The sequence below is a fragment of the Hermetia illucens genome, chromosome 1 (assembly GCF_905115235.1).
Source record: "Hermetia illucens chromosome 1, iHerIll2.2.curated.20191125, whole genome shotgun sequence".
Lineage (NCBI taxonomy): Eukaryota > Metazoa > Arthropoda > Insecta > Diptera > Stratiomyidae > Hermetia > Hermetia illucens.
Genome location: NC_051849.1, coordinates 97,209,755 through 97,232,894, shown reverse-complemented (window position 1 = coordinate 97,232,894; position 23,140 = coordinate 97,209,755). Strand labels below are relative to the sequence as shown.

The following is a 23,140-nucleotide window of genomic DNA, read 5'->3' as shown; positions in this document are numbered from 1 at the left end:
CGCAGTTCTCCCTTCGCTGATAGCATTGACCAGAGGTATTTAAATCGCTCAGTTCTGGGCAGATCACTGCCGCTGACAGTGATTGTGCCTGTTTCATGGGGATCGGTCGTCAAAAATTCAGTTTTGTTTAGATTCAATCTGAGACCCTGTTGCATGAGGCGATCATTCCATTTTTGAACAAGTTGTTCGAGATCATTTTTGCTACCAGATGCTAGGAAAATATCATCTGCAGAAAGCAGTGTGTAGGGCGCTGGAAGTTGGATATCCCGTGTGACTGTCTGTGTCCCCTAAGCGGGAACGGCATATAATATAATGGGTTTTATGACCATATTAAATATTAGCAGCTTATTTTCGAGGTACAGCTTAGATTTCTGGTTTATTAAAGGATATACCGCTTTTATGTAATTGGATACTTTAAGGCAGATATCGTCTGTATGATGTTTGAAGGTAATTTTTGGTCTAACCTCAGCCCAAGGTATTTAAAATGTTAGCAGGCCATGGTAGATTTTGCCCAAGAAAGTTTATTGGCGCAATTGGAATTTTCTCTTTATTATCATTTTTATTATTTGTTTCCGAGTTATCACAATCTCGGCAGATACCGGATTTTACCTAATACTAGCACTAAGTACCAAACATTTAGGCTCGGATGATCCTACCTACTTAAAAACTAAAGGGGCACTGGTGGTGGTGGCCGGTGGTAGGTCAGTGGGAGAATCCGTCTAGTACTCCCCGCAACATCGAGCACGTATGCAGAATGGTGTACTTCTGCATGGTTTGAACCAGACTGTGCGAAAGTCCCAGGACATCAAGGGAAGCCGTCAGGGATTTAGGTACAATACCTGTAGCTGACAATATTATGGGAACTACAACCACCCGCTCGAGACCCCCAATTTCTTTGATTTCCCGAGCCAATGGCTCATAGTTCACCTTCTTCTCCACGTATTTCCGTTCAATGTTGCTATTATGGGGGATAGCAACATCAATAATATACGCGGAGCGACCCGTCTTGTCAACTAGCAGTACGTCAGGCTTGTTGTGTGCGGTATGGCGATCAGTCAGAACTTGCCGGTCCCAATACATGCTGTAAGCAGAACTATTAAGTACTGCTCGCGGCTCATATCGGTAAACCGGACATGTCCCCGTGATCAGCCCATGCTTATATGCAAGGTTTTGATGGATAACCTTACATACAGCATTATGCCTGGTGATGTATTGCACCGGTGCCGTAACAGTACAGCCAGAAATGAGATGGTCCAACGTCTCTAACGCCGAACCACACATTCTGCACTGGTCGTTCTCCACCCGCTCTTTCATGATGAGCTTTTTATAAGCTCGGGTGGCGACCGCGCCATCCTGAATGGCACACATGAACCCCTCCGTCTCAGCAAAGAGCTCCCCAGCACACAGCCATCTGTTCGACAGATGCAAATCGACAAATGGCTGCCAAAGACAATTCACGTGTTTACCGTGCATTGCCTTCGACTTCCATTCATCGATCCGCTCTTGGTCCGACTTCACCCCACTCAGAGGATTGAAAGATCGATCCTTCAAGTTAAGTGGAGTCAGTCCACAGTTTGCCTTACAGACAGCCGCATGCAAGGGACTCGCCTGCTCTTTGCTGTAAAAATAAGCGCGTAGCGAGTCGACTTTGCGATGATGTTGTGCCGCCACTTCAACCACACCCCTACCTCCGATGTCACGAGGCAGGTTCATCCGCTCCACGGCAGACTTTGGGTGATGCATTCGGAATTTGCACATAGTTGTCCGTATCCGCCGCTGGACGTTTTCCAGGTCGGTCTTCGTCCACGGCAATATTCCGAATGCATAAGCCAGTGAAGGGATGGCGAATACATTCAACGCGCTTATTTTATTCTTCCCCGAGAGATGCGATTTCAGCACCAGCTTTACACGTCGCAGGAATTCGGACAGCAGAGCTTCCTTCAGATCACCAACTCGAGCATGGGTTCCTTGCAGAATTCCTAGGTACTTGTAGAAATCTGTCTCGGTCATAGCTTCGATGTGGAGGTCACCAATGCTATGTCCGGCATGCGGCTCGTGATGACCTTTGCGGATGGCTTGGATTCGACATTTGTCTAATCCAAACTCCATCCGAATATCACGACTGAACATGTCTATTATTCCCAACAGACTTCTAAGATGGTTGTCAGTACCAGCATACAGCTTGATGTCATCTAAGTACATCAACTGTGTCAGTTCGCACTTAGCACGTAGGCCATATTTTATTGCAAAACCGTGCCCTCTAGCATCATTCAGAAGCCATGAAAGGGGGTTCAGTGCCATACAAAACCAAAGAGGACTCAATGAATCCCCCTGGTAGATACCCCTCCGTATACGGATGGGCTCTGAGGTATTAGCACCCTCAGATGTACGAACTGATAAGGTGGTATGCCACCCTTCCATGACTGTCGCCAAAAACTTTATTAGTTTCGGATCAATGCGATACAGATGTAGGATGTCGATTAGCCAGGTATGCGGAACGCTATCAAAAGCCTTGGCATAATCGATATAGCAACTGAAGAGGTTTCTTTGGCCTCTAGTTGCTTGTCCTACAACTACCGAGTCGATAATGAGTTGCTCTTTGCAACCCCTTGACCCAACTCGGCAGGCCTTCTGCTCCTCGGACAGAATCCTTGATCCTTCCACTAATAATGGACGTGATGAATTTGTAGAGGGTTGGTAAGCAAGTGATCGGTCTTGTGTCTGCGGGGTCCTGCACCGTGTCCTTCTTAGGGATAAGGTAGGTAATCCCCGCAGTGAGGAAAGTTGGAAATTCCTCCGGCCGACTCATGACCTCATTTATACTGCGTGCCAACCGACTATGTACGCTGGTAAATTTCTTATACCAGAAATTCTGCACCCGATCCAGACCTGGGCCCCTCCAGTTCTTCGAGATGTTTATGACTCGTCGAACTTCCTCTTCGGTAACATCCGCGAAATTCATGCCAGGTGTATTGGCATGGCGGGTGCCTTCGGCGGTGATCCACTCAGCATGCTCAGCATGCTGGGCAGGTAACCCCCAAAGTCCACCCCAATACTCTTTCGCTTCCGTCACCGAGAACTGTATTGTCTGGGCGCTCTGTTGGGATTCGTTGAGAGATCTGAAAAAGCTCCGCTGGTTCCTCGCGTATGTTGCATTCTGGACACGTCTGGAATAACTTTCGCCATACCGCCGTAACCGACTGCATATGACAGAAAGTTTCTGTTTTAGTGTGTCCAGAATTTCAACAACGGGTGTCTCACAGGGGATGGCATAGTTCCGGTAAACCCTCTGCACTTTGTTTCTCACCCGTCGGCTGGCATTGCCAGTGCTGATTTGAATCAGTCTAGCAATGTCCTGCCTTAGTGAGTCCCGCCGACGTTCCAGACGAATTTTCCATGGTTATTTTTATAATGAAATTTTTATAATAAAATGAAATATTTATTATTTTTATAATGAAACAGGGGAAGGAAAATTTTATTAATTTGAATATTAATCCTTCATGCCACACTGTATCGAATGCTTTTTCGACATCTAACGTAATCAACCCCACAGATTGCTTGCTAATAAGCACACTCTGTCCTGCATAACTGGAGCTAGCTGATGACTACTTAAACCTCCTGAAACAGGCAATATATGGTTCTTGTCTGGGAATGTACTCACTCGAAATAGAATTATCCTCTCAAAAAGTTTCGCCATTTCCGAGAGTAGACTAATTGGTCTGAAACTTCCTACGGCGCTAGGATTCTTTCCTGCCTTAACGACGGGAATAATGGGTCCGTGTTTCCACATTGTCGGAAAGTATGTCAGGTTGAAGCACGCGTTAAAAATATGATTGAGGAGGACTATCGTTTTCTTTGGCAATTTTTTAAGGACCAGATTTGGCAGCTCGTCACAGCCGAGTGCTTTATTATTTTTCATCGTTTCGAGCGCAGCGAAGATTTCCTTGTGTTTGCATAAAGCCTGGGGAGGCATATTTGCATTGGGTGGTATTTCGCTTGTCGTTTGACACACTGTAAGTTCATTCAAACGGTTGCTGAACGAGCATGTGGCATAGTGATTAGCCTCGAAATTATCAGCTATCAATTCTGCCTTATGTGCACTTGAGTAAATGAGCTGACCATTTTTATCCGGCGCACTTTTACAAACTTTGCGAAGAACGTCTGTTGAATTGAATCATAGTGAAAAAATTGTGTCTTCTCTTGAGTTTCTTTCAGTTTCAATACTTAAATTGAGTTGCATATGCCTTTTTTATTTTCAAATTAATAAAATAAAAACTATTAAACAATTCTTAATGATTAGATTGCATTTATTTTATTTTCCTGATCTAATTCGAAACTCCGGTAGTGTTCTTTGCACAGTATTGCCAACCGGACAGGAGCTTAAAATGGTAAACTACCATTTTGTGGACACCGTCGGTTCCATACTGATATAATCTACAGCCACCTTCAGGTCTTCTTACATCGATGGTAGGTTACCTGGGTTCACTTATATGTTGTTGTGCTTGAAGAGAGTACTGGGCGGCAAGCCGTTACTGGCAGAGGGACCTTCGATTATTAGTTCCATCGTGACGTTGATGATGGTACTGACATTGGAGATAATAGTTCTTTGTTCATACAATCCTGAGGGTGGTTCCAAAACATTGCTCGTGATCTTATTAGACGGCTTTAATTCCGACGGGTAAGGATGGCAAGCATCCGTATTCCTTCGAGAATGGTAAAGCAAGTTGACAGTGAAACTCGCAGACATGTCTCTTAATTAGCGTCTTCTTAGAAGAAATAGCGATAATGAACACATAGAGTGATTACCAAGAGCGAGCACAATCAAACGAAAAACCATTCGCTCAGGCGGTCACACAATTAACACCTGCGCTTGTGTGGTTTCGATTGTGCCAGCACACGGATAAAAGTGATTCTTCCAAACAACTATGAAGCTAACCAGAGCAGACCCTACTTCTCATGGAAAACCAAATATTCTTCGTAATCATCCATACCTCCAAACAGAAACCTTTCTAAAAATACAAAAAATGTGGAACAATGCCCTTTGACGCTACGCTAATAAAGAAGGTTTTGGTAGCTCACCGTGTTTTGCTCATTTCTGATCATCTACATTTGATAATACAAATTTCAATATAAAACAATTTCAAGATATTATAAACATTTGTTTATGTGTGGAAGCCACCAAATTATTATCTGTTATCATCACTCTCATTTACTTTGCAGATTATTCAATAGTCATCAGCGGTTGAACTTTTTAACGATCTGTTTTCCCCCATTTCATCTCCAGTTATGCCCGCCCTCTGAACGTGAGTTGCTCTTGCTTAAGTTTGCAGCATTCTTATTCATAACAACGTTTCAAGAAGAAGACAGTCAGCCCGTCGAAACTGATAAGAACTGTTGAATTGTCAATTTGATGGAGTCGGATGTTTCCCGCGAAGTGCAATGATTGTGAAGGTTTACTTGCCAAGGCGCCTTTATAATTCTAAGAAGAAATGTGAATTATACGGTGAAGTCGTGATTGAGGAAAAGTCAATTTCCTATTTCATTGTCTCAGAGAATGCACAAATTCCTGATTTACGGTTGCTGGGCCGTGTCTGTGCCAGCGAAAATCAAGTGGATCGGTTGGATTATTCCATTGTATTTTGCTTCGACGATACCGCTCCGAATATTTATCTGTCCAAGTTGAACGTGAAACTCTCGGATGATGTAAATACCAATCTGTTTTTGTACGATGAACGGCAATTCCGGTGTATTGACAATGAAACGCATGCATGCTCCGAGTTCATTGAAAGTGGCGACGTTTACCTCCTACGGTCGTTGATAATGTCGCAGATGAAACAGTCGCGATTCGGTTTCGAGGTGCTGGCGGCAATGTTTTTCAAGATGCTAGCACGATGCTTCCAAGCATTTGAGAGCGTTCTCGCCAAATCTGGGGCTGCAAGCAAAATTATTTCATCAACGACACTTCACGAACACGCCACCATTTGGAGGAAGTATGTGATGCACGAGAAGTTCCACAGGTAAGTGCCGAACTTGATTTATTAATTCACTTGTACTAGGAGAAATCGCGTTGTCTTTCCCCAGCCCTTGGTATACCGCCTAACGCTTCACCTCACCAGAGACACCGCAAAATTTCCAAATGGGTCGAATTTAGTTTTACTTTTTATTGTTAATTTTGCTCCTGTTTTACTATAGTCCTTCTCGGTAGCGACTACGAGTATTTCACAGTGTCTTATGTAAAGAATTAATATATTTCTTGAAAAAGGTAGATCTTGCTATACCTATAAGCCCCAATGGTTCAGAAGAAGTGACCGGAATTCTATAAGACTTTGTTTCTGTGTATTATCGGCAGCTTTTCCATTTCTAACTGTACCTACTATTTTTTACTGATGAGAGTATCCTAACTTCAGCCGATATTGGTAATGCTTGTTCCCTCCCAGCTATACGTCTTACTCATACATTTTTCGCTTATTGTGGGTAACAGCAGAAATCCTTAAGATGATTGCTCTTGCGCTTAGACACTTGTACCCCTTGGGACAAGTGATGTGGTTAAATCAAATACACAACTCAAAGGCTTGTTTTTGACTAGCAATCTTTTATTGCATCACTTTCGCTTAAATAATAACATTTTTGCTTACGATAATTAGTATACATAAACTTGGAAAATAATAATTGTTGGCGCAGCAACTTAGTCGGGGATGGAAATTGCATATTCAACTTCCATTGCCTGTTACGATGAAAGCTTAGCTTTGCATCACCTTGGTACCAACGAAACTCCTCTAAAAGGTTTGCCAGTGATGAACACCGACTGCGTGAGATAATATTTCGAATCGGAAGGCACGTGCTGGAGCTACCCCGAATGCTAGCAATTCGGCCAGATGGGGGCCGCGGTTCTCGATTCACAAATACTATCTTCTTGAGGACAATAAGGGAGAGAGCAAAGTCACAGAAAAAAACTGACTGAGGGAAACAAAAATTCTAGAGCTCAAACCTTATAATAATTATTTCTTTTAAAAATATCTTTCTTACAAAGAAGCCAACAATTGGTTAAATCTTTTCTACGTAAAAATGTCAGAGGCACAGTTAAGTCCTTGAGGGTTTAACGTGAGCACCTGTCTTGCGACTTAATCCCACAGTTTTCTTAAGACACGGATTGATTTTGTGATCACAACCAGAGCCCCGCTGAGACAAGCAACAACGGTACCAGTCTATACTAAGTGCATGGCTTAGCAGCAAGACATACCTAAATCTCTACCGAACTAAGGAGTGCAGTACCCGTGTTGAAACGCAACACCACGCCGAGGCCCGAAGGTCTCTTCTCGCTTGAGCATGACCACAACCCCCATGAAACTCCCACTAGGGGGCCAACAGCAAATAATCGAGCAACGGGAGTTCACCCGAAGTATGAGAGTCCCGGAGCTATCCCGGTTCCCATGGTACAAGTATATCCCTGGTAGGGTTTCGTGACCTATTTGCCACTTCAGATGAGTCCCCGTGCAGACTCGGGTCTGATCGCCCTGATTAGGCCTTTGGAGCATTCGCCTACTGCATCGCGGCCGGCAAGCCAAAGTGGGTACAGCGTCTCCCGGCGCCACCACTATGGAGGTTTTCCTCGGCCACTTGGTTTTGGTTTGGCCGACAGGGTTGTCGCCCCGTCTTCCTCACCGCCACCTCTGAGCACCAGTTGCGCTGACAGGTGGAACTGGTCCAAATGTCGGCAATGATTGTGGATGTGGAGGATGAATAAATTCTTCAGTTGAAATTTGCTCAAAGTATTCTCTCCATCTATCCGTTGCGGCTCGTTGGTAAGCAAAGTGCCGTTCTTGTTATTAACGCAACAGAAGTGTTCGATATCCTTTGTACGTTCGTTTCGGCTTTTAGCAACTCGATACAGACCTCTCTCATCATCCCGAGTGTCCACTTTATCGTAAAGATTTTTGTAATGGTTCGTTCAGGTGACAGCGACTGCTTTCTTTGCTTCCCGATTGGCATTCTTATAAATTTGCCAATTGGCCGGTGTTTTATCGTCAAGAAATTTGTGGTAGAGGCGTTTTTTTTCACGGACCTTAATTTCATCATCATTATTCCAAAGCCAAGTATCTCGGCTGATGTACCGCTTACCCGGCTTGGTGACTCCGATGGTTGCAGAGGCCGCTTTGTGGATCGTGTCTTTCATTTGGTTCCACGATTCTTGCACATTCGTAACGGTCGCTAATCGGCTAAGTGAGATCATTTCTTCTTTCTTCTCACGCGGCGGGCCAGTGCGTCCCTCACTATCGGTGGCTTAATTCGCAGGACGGCAATTAATCGCCGATGTTGAGGTGCGATGGTCTCATAGGGAACGGCTTTGCAATCAGTTGCAGTGGTAAAATGTCGCAGGGGCACAGTCCGAACTCAGATTTGGTCTCACATTTTCCGGTTTGCGCTAAAGAATTTTCTCCACCAATAATCAGACACTTAGGCATGCACGCGAATCAGCCGAGGACAGGGAAATTGACTCCCAAACCTGTCTAGATGGGGAATATTGAAAAATGTTCCGATAAATGAACGACTCCTCATGTCGACGAGACAAGATTCCCCTTCATCGACAGACAATCTCATTCACGTCCGTCCGAAAGGGAAATCCACACCATTTTTTGCGCGGCAAAGCGGTGTAGCGTTGTCAAATCAACAAAATTTCTCTGCCGTTCTCAAATGTTACTAGTTTTATTCCATTATATATTTGGTTATTTACTTCATTTATTCCGGCGATTAACATTGATCCGGAATTTAGTCTTACGAAGGGATTATTGTTTTCTTGTAGGAGGTCACATTGGGCCTGTTTGTTCATTACTAATTCTATAGTACAATTGTCTGATATGTTTGTTTTACATGTGCAAAACACACTGACTTAAAGCTGCGTTTTGTATGTTGACATCATCTACGCCTTCGGTTAGTTTGTCGGTCTCATGGTAGGTAGGTAGGTATCAGTGGCCGCTCCGAGGAGCCCAATTAGCGCTTTGGTGCGCCGTTTTGATGCCACAAACTCCTAAGACCGTGACTGTTGTTATAGGAACAGGGAAGCGGAGTCCAGCTGGCTCGGATCTTCAGAGCCAGCCCGTAGCATTCACGAAGGAAAGCAGCTCTCCGACCCTGTAACTAGAAATCTCACTGAGGTCCCCAAAGAATGGTTTACCCAGTGTCCGCAGCCTGACTCGAGCCAGAGCCGGGCAATCGCAGAGAAAGTGCATGAGGGTTTCCCTTCCTTCTCCGCAGCTTCGGCAATGCGAGTTGTAGGGTAAGCCGAGCCTAGCGGCATGGTCCCCTATGGGCCAGTGCCCCGTGCAGACCGCCGTAATCTTGAATGCATTTGCACGCGTCTGGCACAGGAGCTCTCGTGATCGGGCTATGTTATAAGCGGGCCAAATTCTCCTTGATTTGGCACAGCTTGTAAGCCTTCGCCATCTCAGGCCCGCGGCTGCTAGGTAGTGCGAGTAGACTCTGTCTGTCGGTCTCATAGGTGTTTAAACTCTGTTCGACTGGAGTGATTTTATCCTCTGCGCGTGGTTTTTATACCACTTTACATTCCCGTTGTTGCATTTAATTCATAATTTAAATAATCTATAATAATTAAATGTAATATTTTAATATAATAATTCAAAATGTCTATTTAAAATTACTGCAACACCATTAACTTTTTAGGATGCGTGAGCTCCGTGCTCGCTCGCAGCTATCGAAAGAGTCCCGCTTTCTCTCCAATCGACTCGGCCCCTTGTCGGCTAAGCGGCACATGCTTAACGACTCGGTTTTCGGGCATGGCCACACGGTCTAACGAGTTCAGTGGCTACCCCCTGTAGAGAACTCTAGTGGTGGCATCCGTTGTGCGGTAGCTGCACTTCCGCAGCGGAAATTACAATTCAGGCTGTCGCGCCACTTCACTCCCCTCCCAGCTGACATCTGCGGTTTTTGCGACTGAACCCGTTTTTGGGTGGCCTTCGATATTGAGCTGGAAAAAATGCTTTCTCCGCTCGAATACACGATATAGGTCCTCATAAAGCGATTACAGCGGCTTCCTGACGGCTTCCGTCCTGACCAGGACGTGCGTACATTTATCGAGCTCTTTGGGTGCGCCGGCTATCGTGGATGCGTGACGGGTGGGTAGTGTCGGTTTGATTCTTTTTAAGTTTTCTCCCAGCAGACGCAGCAATCCTGAGTCTCTGATCTGCTGTCAAATACTGGGCCACACGGGAACCTTAGGTTCTCTCCGAATACCAGCTCCGCGGGACTCGCGGCAAGTAGGACAAGAGGCAAGACCTGCATCCAGGACGGATCGTCGCGGGCCATGATGGCGGATTTCAGCGTCCGGTGACAACGTTCTAGCATCCCTTTGGATTGTGAGTGGTCTGCAGTGGTCCTATGGCGTTTGAATACCAGGAGTTCGCCTAGCTCCGAGAAAAGGGTGTACTCAAACTGCATTCCCTGATCAGTGATTATCACTGCCGGGACTCCAAAGCGCGGGATCCACTCTCGGAAAAGGGCTTCGGCACAAGATTGTGCTGTAATGGCAGCCAGAGATATTACTTCAGGCCACCTTGTGAACTTGTGGATGATTGTGAAGCAATACTTGAAGCCGTACGAATCTCGCAAAGGGCCTATGAGGTCCAGATGGATCGTGTGAAACTGGTTGGTCGTTTGAGGGAATGAGCCCGCTTCTTTTCTTACACTTTTGGCACGCGATGCACTCTCTGGCCCAAGAGCTGATGTCCTTGTCCATAGCGGGACAGAAGTATTTTCCGGAAACCATCCGATTCTTTGTCGTGATGTCTGGGTGCGCCAAATCGTGAATTACACGGAACATTTCCTTGCGAAAAGAGTTCAAGTCTTCGCAGAAAATAGTGAGGTTTAAGCCGAAGATAAGCAACTCCGGAAATTTGTATTTGGGGTTGGACTTGAGGCTCTATTATCTTCTTGTGCCTTGGCAATAGCCGGAAAGTTGACTGAGGCGGGGATGTTTATTTCGGAGATACGCGACAAAGTGTCAGCAACCATGTTGTCCTTGCCGGACACGTGCTGTATGTCAGAAGTGTATTGGCTTATGAAGCTCAGCTGACGAGGGGGCGTTTAGCCTTTGGTAATCTCCGCATGGGCGCCATTCGCCGTTTGGCTTAGGGACCATATGGAGTAGTGATGACAAATAGCTGTCTGAAGGTTGGCTATAGCCAACTTGTGTGGTGGGGGACGAACCTTCGAGAAGTGGTGTTGATGTGATGTGATGACTTACGCCCACTTGCATGTACCCGTAGATATTTATTTGTGAGGAATTCGCTACTGCGTGTTTCAGATTTTGTGATTTTATGGTATTAATCGGTGGTGCCGCGGCACGGGAAGAACCGAAACCTTCGCCTAACTTTGGATAAAAGATTTTATTTTTCAAACTGTTGTTTTTAATACCTGAATGTGCGCTTTTTCTAACGTGATACAAAGAAATTTGTTTCACTGCTTCTACTTCAGGTTTTATATCTTGTGCTCGATATGAACACCAGATGAATGTAATTTGAGGATCGTTAGAGTTCATTTTTCTAAGTTTCTCTTGTACTGTATTGTATTTCGTGTCTGGGAGCTCTGAAAAGATTGCTGTAACTCCTTTTTTGATATATAGTCTGCAAAGTTTACCTAGGTTTTCGAAATCGTGTTCAGCTATATAAATAATTCGCCTTTTATGAATAATTTCTATTTCCTGTGTTTTGTTGTTGGTTAAAATTAGTTGTGTTTTATATTTATTCACGATCTCTTCCTTAATAGGAATATGATCGAGAAGCTCTTCCTCCGCAGAATGTATTGTAGCCATTGAAGCGTCCTCTTCTTGATTAAGAAAAACTTGTAAATCAGAATAGGAATTAGTGCGATTGTCGCCGTGTGAAGCATTTTCACGCTCTTCATCTGTTTGATTAATTCTACTTAAAAAATCGGATTTTCCTTTCCCCTCATATATTCAATTTCATATTGATATTCACCAAACTTTAATAACCAGCGTTGATGCCGAGATGAGAAGTCTTTGCCTTTATATTTAGCATTCAGATGTTTGATTGGCTGGTGGTCAGTGTAAATTTTGAATCTATTTCCGTAGAAATATGCTTGGAAATAATTTAATGTCCTTGAGGCAAATGAAATTGGATGGCGGTTTTGGGAGAAAACAGCACCTATCGCATAATTAAATGCATCGGTAGTGAGTTGAAAAGGCTTAGTATAGTCTGCAAATCGCAAGATGAGATGAGAACTAATAAGGGTCTTAAGTTTTTCAAATGAATTTATGAAGTTTGGATCATTGGAATTGATTTTTATGCCTTTTTGCCGGTATTTCGTCAATGGTTGGGCTACTTTCGCATAGTCTTTTATACATTTTCGATAATAGCCCGTTAAACCCAAAAATTGTTTTATTTTGTAACAAATAAAACATTCTTAGGGATTTTTATGTTTTCGATTACGCTTATTTTTTCTGGATTAGGTTTTAATCCTTCTGTTCAGGAAGTCGCTTGCTTCCTTGTCAGACGGGGTTGCGTCTGGCAGTAAATTAGATGTGTAGAAGAATACTGATGATTTTATTTTTGAACAACTTAATTTATACAAAGCAAAATTAGAATTATTTGCTGATACCTTTGAGAATTATTTCAAATTGTTATCATGGTTTTAAATTTGTCTGAGAATTTTTAGTCTAGTTTAAATGTTTAGTCTAGCGATCAGGTAACATGAATAAGATGGTACGTGCTTGTTTCAAGTGAATGTAATATGATCATTATGAGAATTTGTTTGTGAATGAAATATGCTTATGGTGTGCAAATTTATAAATGATAGATTATTAGAGATAATAATAAATGATAGATTATTTGACACCTTCCTTAGTGATTACATGTCCTAAAAAATTTGTCTCTTTTTGCATGAAATTGCACTTATCGATTTGCACTTTTAATTGGTGTGCATTCAAAACTTTGAATATATCAGATAGAGATTTCATGTGCTCTTGCAATGAAGTACTGAAAATGAGGATGTCATCAAGGTAAACAACGCATGTCTTATTAATGTAGTCTCTAAGAATGTCATTCAGCAGTCTTTGGAATGTCGCTGGGGCATTTTTAAGTCCGAATGATATCCTTATAAACTTATAAAGACCATGCGGGGTTGCAAAGGCTGTTTTCGGTCTATCCTCTTTCTTAACGAGGATTTGATGATATCGTTTAGCCAGGTCAATAGTGGAAAAATATTGGAACCTTCTAAGTTTATCTAAAATAAAATCTATATTTGGTAAAGGGTACTTATCGTCCACAGTTACATCATTAAGTTTCCTGTAGTCGACAGTAATCCGGAACTTTTTTCGTCCTGAATTTTCAGCCTTTTTCGGTACGACAATCAGTGGACTCGGATATTTCGAATTGCTCTTTTGGATGATTCCTTGTTCTTCCATTTGAGGTATTTGTTTTCCCACTTCCTGCTCATGGCAAGGTGGGAAACGATACAACGTGGACTTAATTTGTTGGTCCGTGGTAGTTTTTATTTCATAAACTATACTTGTAGTACTGGCCAATTTGTCACCTTCTTTATAAAAAACGTGTTCAAATCATTTGACCAGTTTCATTACTTCCCCTCTTCCTTCATTATTCAAGCGATCTAAATTCAGATGTTTTATGTAATCATCTTGAGTTTGTTCTAATACGAAAACTTATTTGATTGGGTATGGGTTATTGATAAAAGGAATTATCTTGCCGTTGATTGTTACTCTTTTCCGCTCTATATCTATCAGAGTATTCAGATTATCTAGCAGATCGATGCCTATTATAAACTAATACTTTCTATTCGAAAGGTCACGAACTTTCCATCTAATCCGTTCCTGTAGGGGGGATTCAAACTCTTCTGGAGCTGGAGTGTGAATTTCGAAATAGATTGTCTTTACCGGTAATGGTAGTGGAATGAATAGGTTTGATTTTGATTTTCTGGAAACTATTTATTCGTTCATCTACTATACTGAACGAGGATCCAGTTTCTATTAGAGCTAGATATTTCGTGTTTTTTATTGTAATTTGAATCATAGGAAGTTCATGCGAGGCTAATTCTAAAAAAAAATTTCCTATTCCTTTGAACTAACTAGATTTGATTCAGATTGTTCTCTGGGTCCATTTTCACTTCTATGGGAGTTTCTATTTTCATTGTTTTGACTAGTGGATTCGACATTATCGATTTCCTCCTGTAGTTGCCTACTGTGGCCTGAGTTCATCCTAGAATTCCCTGAACCCCGTCTGAATAGTCTGAATAGATCAACACACTATTGGAGTACTCTTCACGATTATGATTGTTATCATTGGGATTACTATTTTATTTCCGAGTTATCGCAACCTCGCCAGATGCCGGACTTTACCTAATACTAGCACTAAGTGCCAAGCATTTAGGCTCGGACGATGCTACCTACTTAAAAACTAAAGGAGCGTTGGTGGTGGTGGCCGGTGGTAGGTTAATGGAAGAATCCGTCGAGATCATGGAAAGCCGTGAGGGATTTAGGTACAATACCTGTAGCTGACAATATTATGGGAACTACAACCACCCGCTCGAGACGCCAAATTTCTTTGATTTCCCGAGTCAATGGCTCATAGTTCATTTTCTTCTCCACGTATTTCCGTTCAATGTTGCTATTATGGGGGATAGCAACATCAATAATATACGCGGAGCAATTTGTCTTGTTAACTAACAGTACGTCACGCTTGTTGTGTGGAGTATGGCGATCAGTCAGAACTTGCTGGTCCCAATACAGGCTGTAACCAGAACTATCAAGTACTGCTTGAGTTTCATATTGGTAGTTGTTTTGAATTTCCGATTGAGGATTATTTCTTCTACCCTGAGTAGAGTCGTTAGAGTAGTTTCGTCTATTGTAATTTCTCGTAGTGTATTGGGGCTGTTGTCTTGTTTGCTGCGAATTAGCTTGATTTTGAAAAGAATGATAACGTTTAGAAGAGAAACCTTTCGAGTCAGATGGGGACTGTTTATTTTTACCTTTTATGGCATCCACGTTTCTCGCTGAGCTAATATATTTTATTGTTCGAAACTCTGGCCTGATACAGGAGTTTTCGTATCTTCTCAGTTGCATGGTTTTTTATTATTTCTGATATATCGGACAATTCATAAATTTTGTCTAATAGGACGCCCTGTGTCATTTCTTTACATATGTTGACCAATAGGGAATTAACATTAAATAAAATAAGCTCATCCGCTTTATTTTTAATTTTTTGAATTTCTATAGCTAAATCATTTACTGTGTTAATCCTTAAACTGTTAATTTTCCTGTAGATATCCGCTGGTTCCATGTCTGGTTTGAAGCGAAATTTTAAGTTGGACTTGATCAGCTCCCAATCATCTGGTGCGGGAATATTAATGATTGCATCCTTTGCTGCTCCTTGTATTTTTTCAAAATTTATCTGTCTGGTTGCTGCTTTTCTGATCTCATCGTTTATAGAATTGAGATAGTATTCGGTGCTACTGATGAAGGCATTCAACGAAATTTCGTTTGTCCCTTTAAAGCCTGCCATATACCTAATTTCCTTTGGAATTTTGTCTCGTGGATCTCTAGAAGTTTGGTGCATGGTTATTTGTTGGAGTGACCAAATTATGAATTTCATTTTGATTCGCGGTTAGTTCCTGGATCGCAGCTGCTAATTGAGCTAATTCCACTTCTCTTTCTTGATGTCGTTGATGTAATTGTGCCAGTTGCTGTTCCCTGTTTTCTGGAAATGAAAACTTTCTATTCAAGGAAAAATACTTATCTCGCTTGAGTTTTCGGTCGTTCATTCGATGCACTTAGTTGCAATTTCATGCACTATTTCTGTTTTTTATTTTGTGCTTCTTTTTGGCACTTTATATTCAGTGTATACACTTTTGTCACTTTTTATTTAGTTATTATTTTTACTTTTATTGGGTTTTATTAAATCAGTATATCCTTCGCGGCTTCTACTGATTGGTGATATTATATTCAATATATAGAACGGCTAGTCTTCTCGGGCAAGATCCCGGGCAGCCTCACCCGCCTTTCAAGCAACTATTTTGGCTTCAGTTTTCTACTCTTGCTACTTTATTTTTTTAATTGACCGAATTGACCGAATACCTTCGCGGCAATATCGGCTTAGTTTTTTATTACGTTTTAATTTGTTAGTCTGGGTTAGGGCCAGCCTCAGCCACTAATTTAAGAAACCTTAAGGCTTAACTTGTCCCCAGAAAAACTTCATTTAATTAATTAGTTATGCAAATGAACTCGGAATTTTCCTTCGCGGCTTTCTTCCAGAGTTTCCATTTGCATTTATTACAAGTTTAACCGACTGCGCCAATTACGTGTTCGGGCCGAGCGGAAAGGTTTTTTAAAAAAACACAAGATTTTTATAATACACTATTAACTATTTGAAATATTTGAAATTAAAACTTTAATTACGCGTAACTTATTCAAATGTATTTAAGAGACTGGTCCCGGAAGGTTAGGTTGCCACCTATATTTATCATAAATAATTTGCTGATCTCGCGTCTGGACTTTGGAATGGATTATTTGCTGATGTGCATTTTGCATTTCCCACCTTTTCCAGAAATTGTCTAATGTTGCACATTGCGGTTTCGTATTCTATTGTGTCAGATGCAGACCGATACGTAGCTTGCGTGCCATAAAAAATGGGTACCTTTAATGTTGGGGGCGGTTGACTTGCCGCTTGCGTATTATTAGTATTTTGACAGTTAGAGGGAGTCTGAGCACTTGTACTGTCTGATCGTAATTTATTAGGCTCTCTCTAATTAATTCGAAGCTAGCAGTTATATATGCTAATTCACCTTCTGTGAATTTATCGTCTTTAAAATACTCTTCGTTTTTATGTTGTTCCTCGATATAATGGTCCTCGATATAATCGTCTGTCGTCTGTCGTCTGTCGCATCGCGCTTACAAAAGGTCCAATAATCATTCAATAATTTAATCTGCGTTTCAAAATGAATTTTATCCCGTTTGTCTGAAGCATCTTTATATATCGCATTTACTAAATTTTTTATATTATTTAATGATTTCATTTGAGCGCGAAGCTCACCTTCAATGGTTGGAGCCATAATCTTTATGAAAAAATAACTTAGAACGATAAAAGATAATTATCTTGATAAATGACTTAATAAGAAAACTCCTTATCTACTACAAGTACTCACATTGTACAATGATTATTAATTGTATCGGGAAGACACTGTCGGTTTTATCTATGCATTCCCAATTTCGCATTAACACATAAATCAAGATTAATATATGCTAAAATTCGAAAGCAAAATGGAATGTGACCCTTATCTCAATAAACGAAATGAAAGCAAATTAATGTGGATCCTTTATATACTATTGACGAAATATAAAAAGGAACGTACAATTTTGACCGTCACGCCATATATGAATATAGTCATACACGTACTTAAATGTTACATAAAATAAGAAGGATTGAAAATGATGTTCATATGTATATTATTAGCGAAGTAAGTAAAGTTTCAAGTCCGAGCAGAGGTAAAAAGAATAAAGTGTCGATACGCTTTTAATTATTTCACGTTGTCCGGGCTTTCTACTTTCGATGAAAAAGATTGGTTGGGGGTGAAAAAGATTGGTTTATTTCCAGAACCCCAAGCTTACTAACTAACAATCGTTGGCTGCAGAAATTTGTGCTATTTTGTTCCTAAGCTGCACTAATTATGCAGCAATCGCGCTCAGATATCGTATTTCCAGCAAGGTCTGGCAAACTCTTGGGAAAAGTGAACTCTTAAAAATGTTTATGCACAAGGTTGCTCACGCTGCTGACAAGAACACCCGCTATATATGGACGTTTATTATCCAATGGAACACACAATTTATGAGGCAGTAACTGCACAGACTGCACAGACTGTTCGCGGTCCAGGTTAGAGGCAGAAGAGACCGGTTGTTCTCCATGCGGTCCCTTTGCCACCAACCAACGACACTTTTTCACCGCTGGCTCTCCATTCCTGTGGCGAGTTCTAAAACGCGTGGAGAGCGCCGGTGGCGTCATCTAACCGCCACAAACCTTTTATAAGACTAAAACTGTTATTATTATGAGATCTCTTGATTTTAATAAGTGCCTGCAGACCAAGATTGTTATTGTTAAGTGATAAGTACTGGAAAGCCACATCGGTTTGTGTAGTTAAATTGAAAACCAAGTCGGCGTTAATTTACTTGTTTAAGATTACTTACTTGTTTAGGATATGAGAACTAATTTTCGGCCGAAATGGTGAGATGACCACTATGACTTCAGTAACGACATGTTCTTGGCATTATTGAAGTTGTAATGTGGGCTGCTTTCAATATGTGTAGGTACGTCTATAATTACGATCACTGAAAATTCTTCAGTTTAAATTCAACCAAAACTTCACTTATCTTCACCAACTTTTGGATTAAAAGAACTGGTTTCTAATTTCAAGATACTTTTTATTAATTTGGAAATAAACTGTACAATAACAAAGGAATTGTAAACGGACGACGCGTTCATGGACCAGAATGTGAATAGAAACTCCGCTCCTCTGAAGCTTTATTCCCTTATATATGTACTTTCCAATCTGTTTACATTTTCCATCATTCTATTTCATTGAATCTTTCTTATCATCATATTTTCATTGAATCATTTCTATCCATCGTCTTCTGTTCTGAATCAAATTGTTTATATGAAATGAATTAGGATGTGAAGAGTGCCAAATTACTAAGTATGTCATTAGCATTCCATTAATTGTTGTTGTTGACTGTAGATCCATAGGTCGCTGGTTCAGATCCGGCTCGACGGACAACATGTACAAATGGGGCAGATATCAATCCTTAAATTGATATCTAGTCAACAATCCTTAAACTGTTGATGGCTGCCGGGATAGGTGCAATAATCCTCAAATTATTGTACGCTGGAGGAAGCAAGAAGAAACTACTGGTTTCACTTTTCCTTGGCTAGTCGCCCGGTTTATTACTATCACTTCGTTTTTATGAAAGAAATCTTATAACTAAGCAATTTACAATTTACACATTTTTGTTTACATGACCTATTGATTCGTTTCTGGCACAAGCGCATGTTCAGCATTTTTTTCTTTGAACTGCTATTATGTTGACGTAATTACTATTGACTTGTGCGAAAGTAGACTAATGTGTCGATGCACTTATTAATTTTAGCTGAACTGCTATTATGTTATTTTGTATGATTCGAACAAAAAATTTAAAAGGATGGTTCAAAATGTTTATTTTCAGCTTCGGACGTGTATGAGACTATTTGTTTATTCATCTATGACTTTAGCCGCGCGCCACACGCCTTCGTATTACAGACTATATTTCACTCCAAGTTTGTATCTTAGCTGTATGTCTCCGTAAGTCAGTGTCCAAAGTTCATGTGGGTATATGAATGCATGCGCCACACGCGTTAGTTGGGTTATGCATTAACCTTTTTTTAAAAAAACAAATGTTTAAATTTTTTTAACAATTTATTTGGGCAGCGTTTCTGCCAAATTCCCGATTACAACTTCTGCTGTTAATTTATGATTATGACTTTTATACATCTTATTTGATGCTTACTTCGAAAATGCACATCCGGTATGTGCTAGAAAGATATCTGATACAATGAACTTGCCGGAAAAGTGTATTTTATTTCGAATTTGAAAAAAGTGCAATTTAGAATAATTCTATGTTTACTAAGGCGAAAAAATGAATTGTAAGTAAATGTAAGATATTATATACATGATATATGTTGGTTGTCGTTATGGGGACATAACTCGCGCCAAACGCCTTCGTATTGTGAATATGTACGAGGTAGTATTCTTGTATGCGCACCACACGCCTTCATACAGAATATCCCAGAGTGCATCAATACACTATACTGAATGATTATCGTCTACGTATTATGTAATGTATACAGTATTGTATAAAATTGCACTTCTTTTTAAATGATGATAGTCAATGTTTTTGATGAACGATACCACAGAAACAAAAGGTGATACGCCTTCATTTTATGTTGCTTTAATTAAATGACCTGTGAGATGAATTCACAAACCACACTGTGTCATAAAAATGATGAAAACGTACGAGGCATTTGTTGCATTACCACGCATGATACACCGACATAGTTCAATTATTAAGGGTAGAAGGCGACCTTTTTTTACCCTTACCCTATGCTATATCGGGAGAGAACACCGAGCACGCCACTGATGTAATGACTGCACCATATCTGTAATGTGACGCCTACTGATCTTTTATGTTACGCTCTGCTACCATGTTTCTTTATTTGCGGCAATTAAATGACAACTCCATAAATACACGATGATTAAATAATAATACTTTATTTAAGAATATAAAATATACCATAGATACGTGCGATCAGTGACGCTGGTTGATGATAACTAAATCGATAACGAGGCGCTCCCGTTCTCAGGCACACATCTTGGTCTCATCATTATATATAACATTGTTTAGTACTCGCGGCTTACCAATAAATAGAAATGACTTATGACGTCTTAACAAATACTATCTCCTTGATTTGCTTCTAAACGTAACTTCTTCCAAAGTGAATTTGCAGTAAAAATGCCTTATGAACAGTTATCAGTTATCATGCCCTGGCAACAACAATTCCGCCCTTAACATTTGTAACATGTATTAGGGCTGTTGCCACGAATCCATGCCTCTGGTCTTTAAAGCTTGTTTTCAAAGACAGATTTGTTTTAGATTTTGAAATGATATCATGATCCAACTTTTTACACACAATCTTGCGCAGTACATGTCGACTGTTATGTCCTATCGTAAACATCATATATACGAATAATTTTGTTCCTTGTTGCGACATTTTGTTTTTTAGATTTATCTCATACACTTAAATTGTTCATGCTTATCTATTGGGCTAGCGAGTATCGGGTTTTTAAACCGGATATTAACCATGCTTCGGGCCACATAACCAGTAACTCCTGTCGGCTCATAACTCCGCCGCAGGAATTCCCCTCGCCATGTAGAAATATAGGTCTTCATCTGATGCACCTCGTACCCGATTTTTTGGTACGTATCTATTGCGGTTTTTACGAATAGTTCAGAGTTCGTGGAAAATATAACATCATCCCCCTGAGCATAGAAATTACCTATGTAAACCTTCTTTCCTATCCTATCCATCGAAATCCTCGCAATCACCCGAAAAGAACACACATTCAAAATGGTATCGAGGACGGTTGTCCACCGCCATCCCGACGGCAGGCCGTTATTCCACTCCCCCCGACAGTCCCCGCATTCCACTTGCGCCCTCTTTACAAACAATGAATCCCATAGTGCAGCCCACACCCCCTCAAAATCTGTCCCCCTGGTGAGGTTCGAGATATACTCTCCTACAGCTAACATCACAGCGGCTATCCACTTCTTGCTTTGGTGTTGATCAAACCCCCCCTAGTCCAGCGGTACCTTTATAAGATCTTTCTGACGTACCGCTGTTAGCAAGTCCATGTCAATCGCCTCATTACCTCGCTCCCCTGCAAACAGCGTACTTAGTTTACTCCCATGTAAACCTACCTCCAGGTATTCAGATAAATAGTTCATTTTGCGGTTGACAGCATTGCCAGTTTTTACCACTCCGCGTATTTTTGAGGTCTCACTTTTTTGGATAACCTTCATGACTTCCCTTACCGGGGTGAATAGCTCATTCCTCACGGCTTCATCGTTCATGACAACTCCCTCCACTGGTTTAGACCCCACTCGCTTCCGTTTCCCCCCGATGTGAATTTCGATCTTCTGGCCTGTACCTGCCTTGCCCTCCATCCATTTCCCCTCCCTAATCCACTCTTCTACTGATGGCAACTGGGCAGGTAGTTCCCACTCACTCTTCATGAAAGCCTTTGTTTCTTCATATAGTGCCTTTAAGTACGCCCCTTCTCCCATAGGCCCCCCTAACTTTAAATCTGTACATAGCCAGCTCTTCACTTCAGGCCATAGCACCTCTATGTCTTTTGGGGGCGTATATCCGAAACTCGTCTCCCAATAACAGAATTCCCTCCAATATGGTGTTATTTTTGTCGCTCCCATCTTCATAAAGCCAGTCTCTAGCTTGAGGACGGCCATTATGCCATGCCTGCATGCTCGGGGGTAATTCTGCCTCAACCTGCGATATCTGGACAGCATAGCTTCGCCTCTCCTTGGGTACGCCGTTCTTATTAGCAAGTGTACGTTGTCTTCCAACATACCATGCTTAAGCACACATCTGCTACACCCTTTGCATCTAAACCAAATTTTTACATTCTGAAGGGAAAATCTGTCATAGTCTCCCTCCCACGCTGGCAATCCACAACCACAATCTAGAGAAACGCCAAATTTTTCCCTAAGCTTTTCTACCCCAGCAGCCATCTTGATCTTAAATAAGGCCGGACTCCATATTCTCTCCGGCCAAATGGCTGCGCTCTCACCCCAGTCTAATCGGCCCTTTTCTCCGCTGCACGCTCCAAGGAACTTTGCTCCGCCCTTGAACCATGCTCCTGTAGTAAGTCCGGCTGTACAGGAACACTCTCCTTCACCCCTGACGGTGTACTCACTGCTTTTGACACCCCTTTCTCTGCTCCTCTGTCTTTTTCTTCGTTCAGCGGTGCTTTCGGTTCCTCCTCGTTGCCGCCAGCCCTTGCCTCCTGCGCCCTTGTCGCCTTCATTTCCGCCAGTTTCTTCTCCAACGCAATGATACTCTCTTCCTGGGCAAGTTCTTTCTCGCGGCTGCCGGTCTTCCCATCCACCGCATCCGCCGCATCTTTTAAAGCCCTTCTTTCCAATTTGCTCGCGTCTAAGCCCATAGGCCTGTCGAGGTAGTGCTGTCTGATACCTGTGACTCCCAAATCCCTGCTTCCCCGGTATAAGATCGTCCGCGGTCCATACTGCCGACCGCAGAGCACACCCGCCGTCCCGGCAGGGATCACCAGTGTCTTTAGCTGTTCAGCACGGAAGTCCTTAATCCGTACTTGTAGCCCCCACCCCCATTGATCCAGCTCCGGGTTGGCGCTACCCTCCTCCATCCATCCATGCTCACGCGCCATCGCCCCTCCGTTACTATAATCCACTATGAATACATAACCCTCAAGGGGTTCGTACCTCGGGTGCGTCTGGTATTCGAAACCCCAACCCGGGTCTTCC

The 23,140-nt window shown here is 41.8% G+C and overlaps 1 protein-coding gene across 1 annotated transcript in view; it reads left to right on the top strand.

Moving 5' to 3' along the window:
• The first annotated feature begins 5,235 nt into the window (after positions 1 to 5,235).
• The window catches only part of LOC119650546 (phosphatidylinositol N-acetylglucosaminyltransferase subunit GPI1), a 92,654-nt gene continuing 74,749 nt past the window's right edge, over positions 5,236 to 23,140 (top strand). The window contains exon 1 of the mRNA XM_038053365.1: positions 5,236 to 6,017. Coding sequence (XP_037909293.1) covers positions 5,440 to 6,017 — 578 coding nt within the window. The 5' untranslated portion in view covers positions 5,236 to 5,439. The remainder of the gene's footprint in view (positions 6,018 to 23,140) is intronic.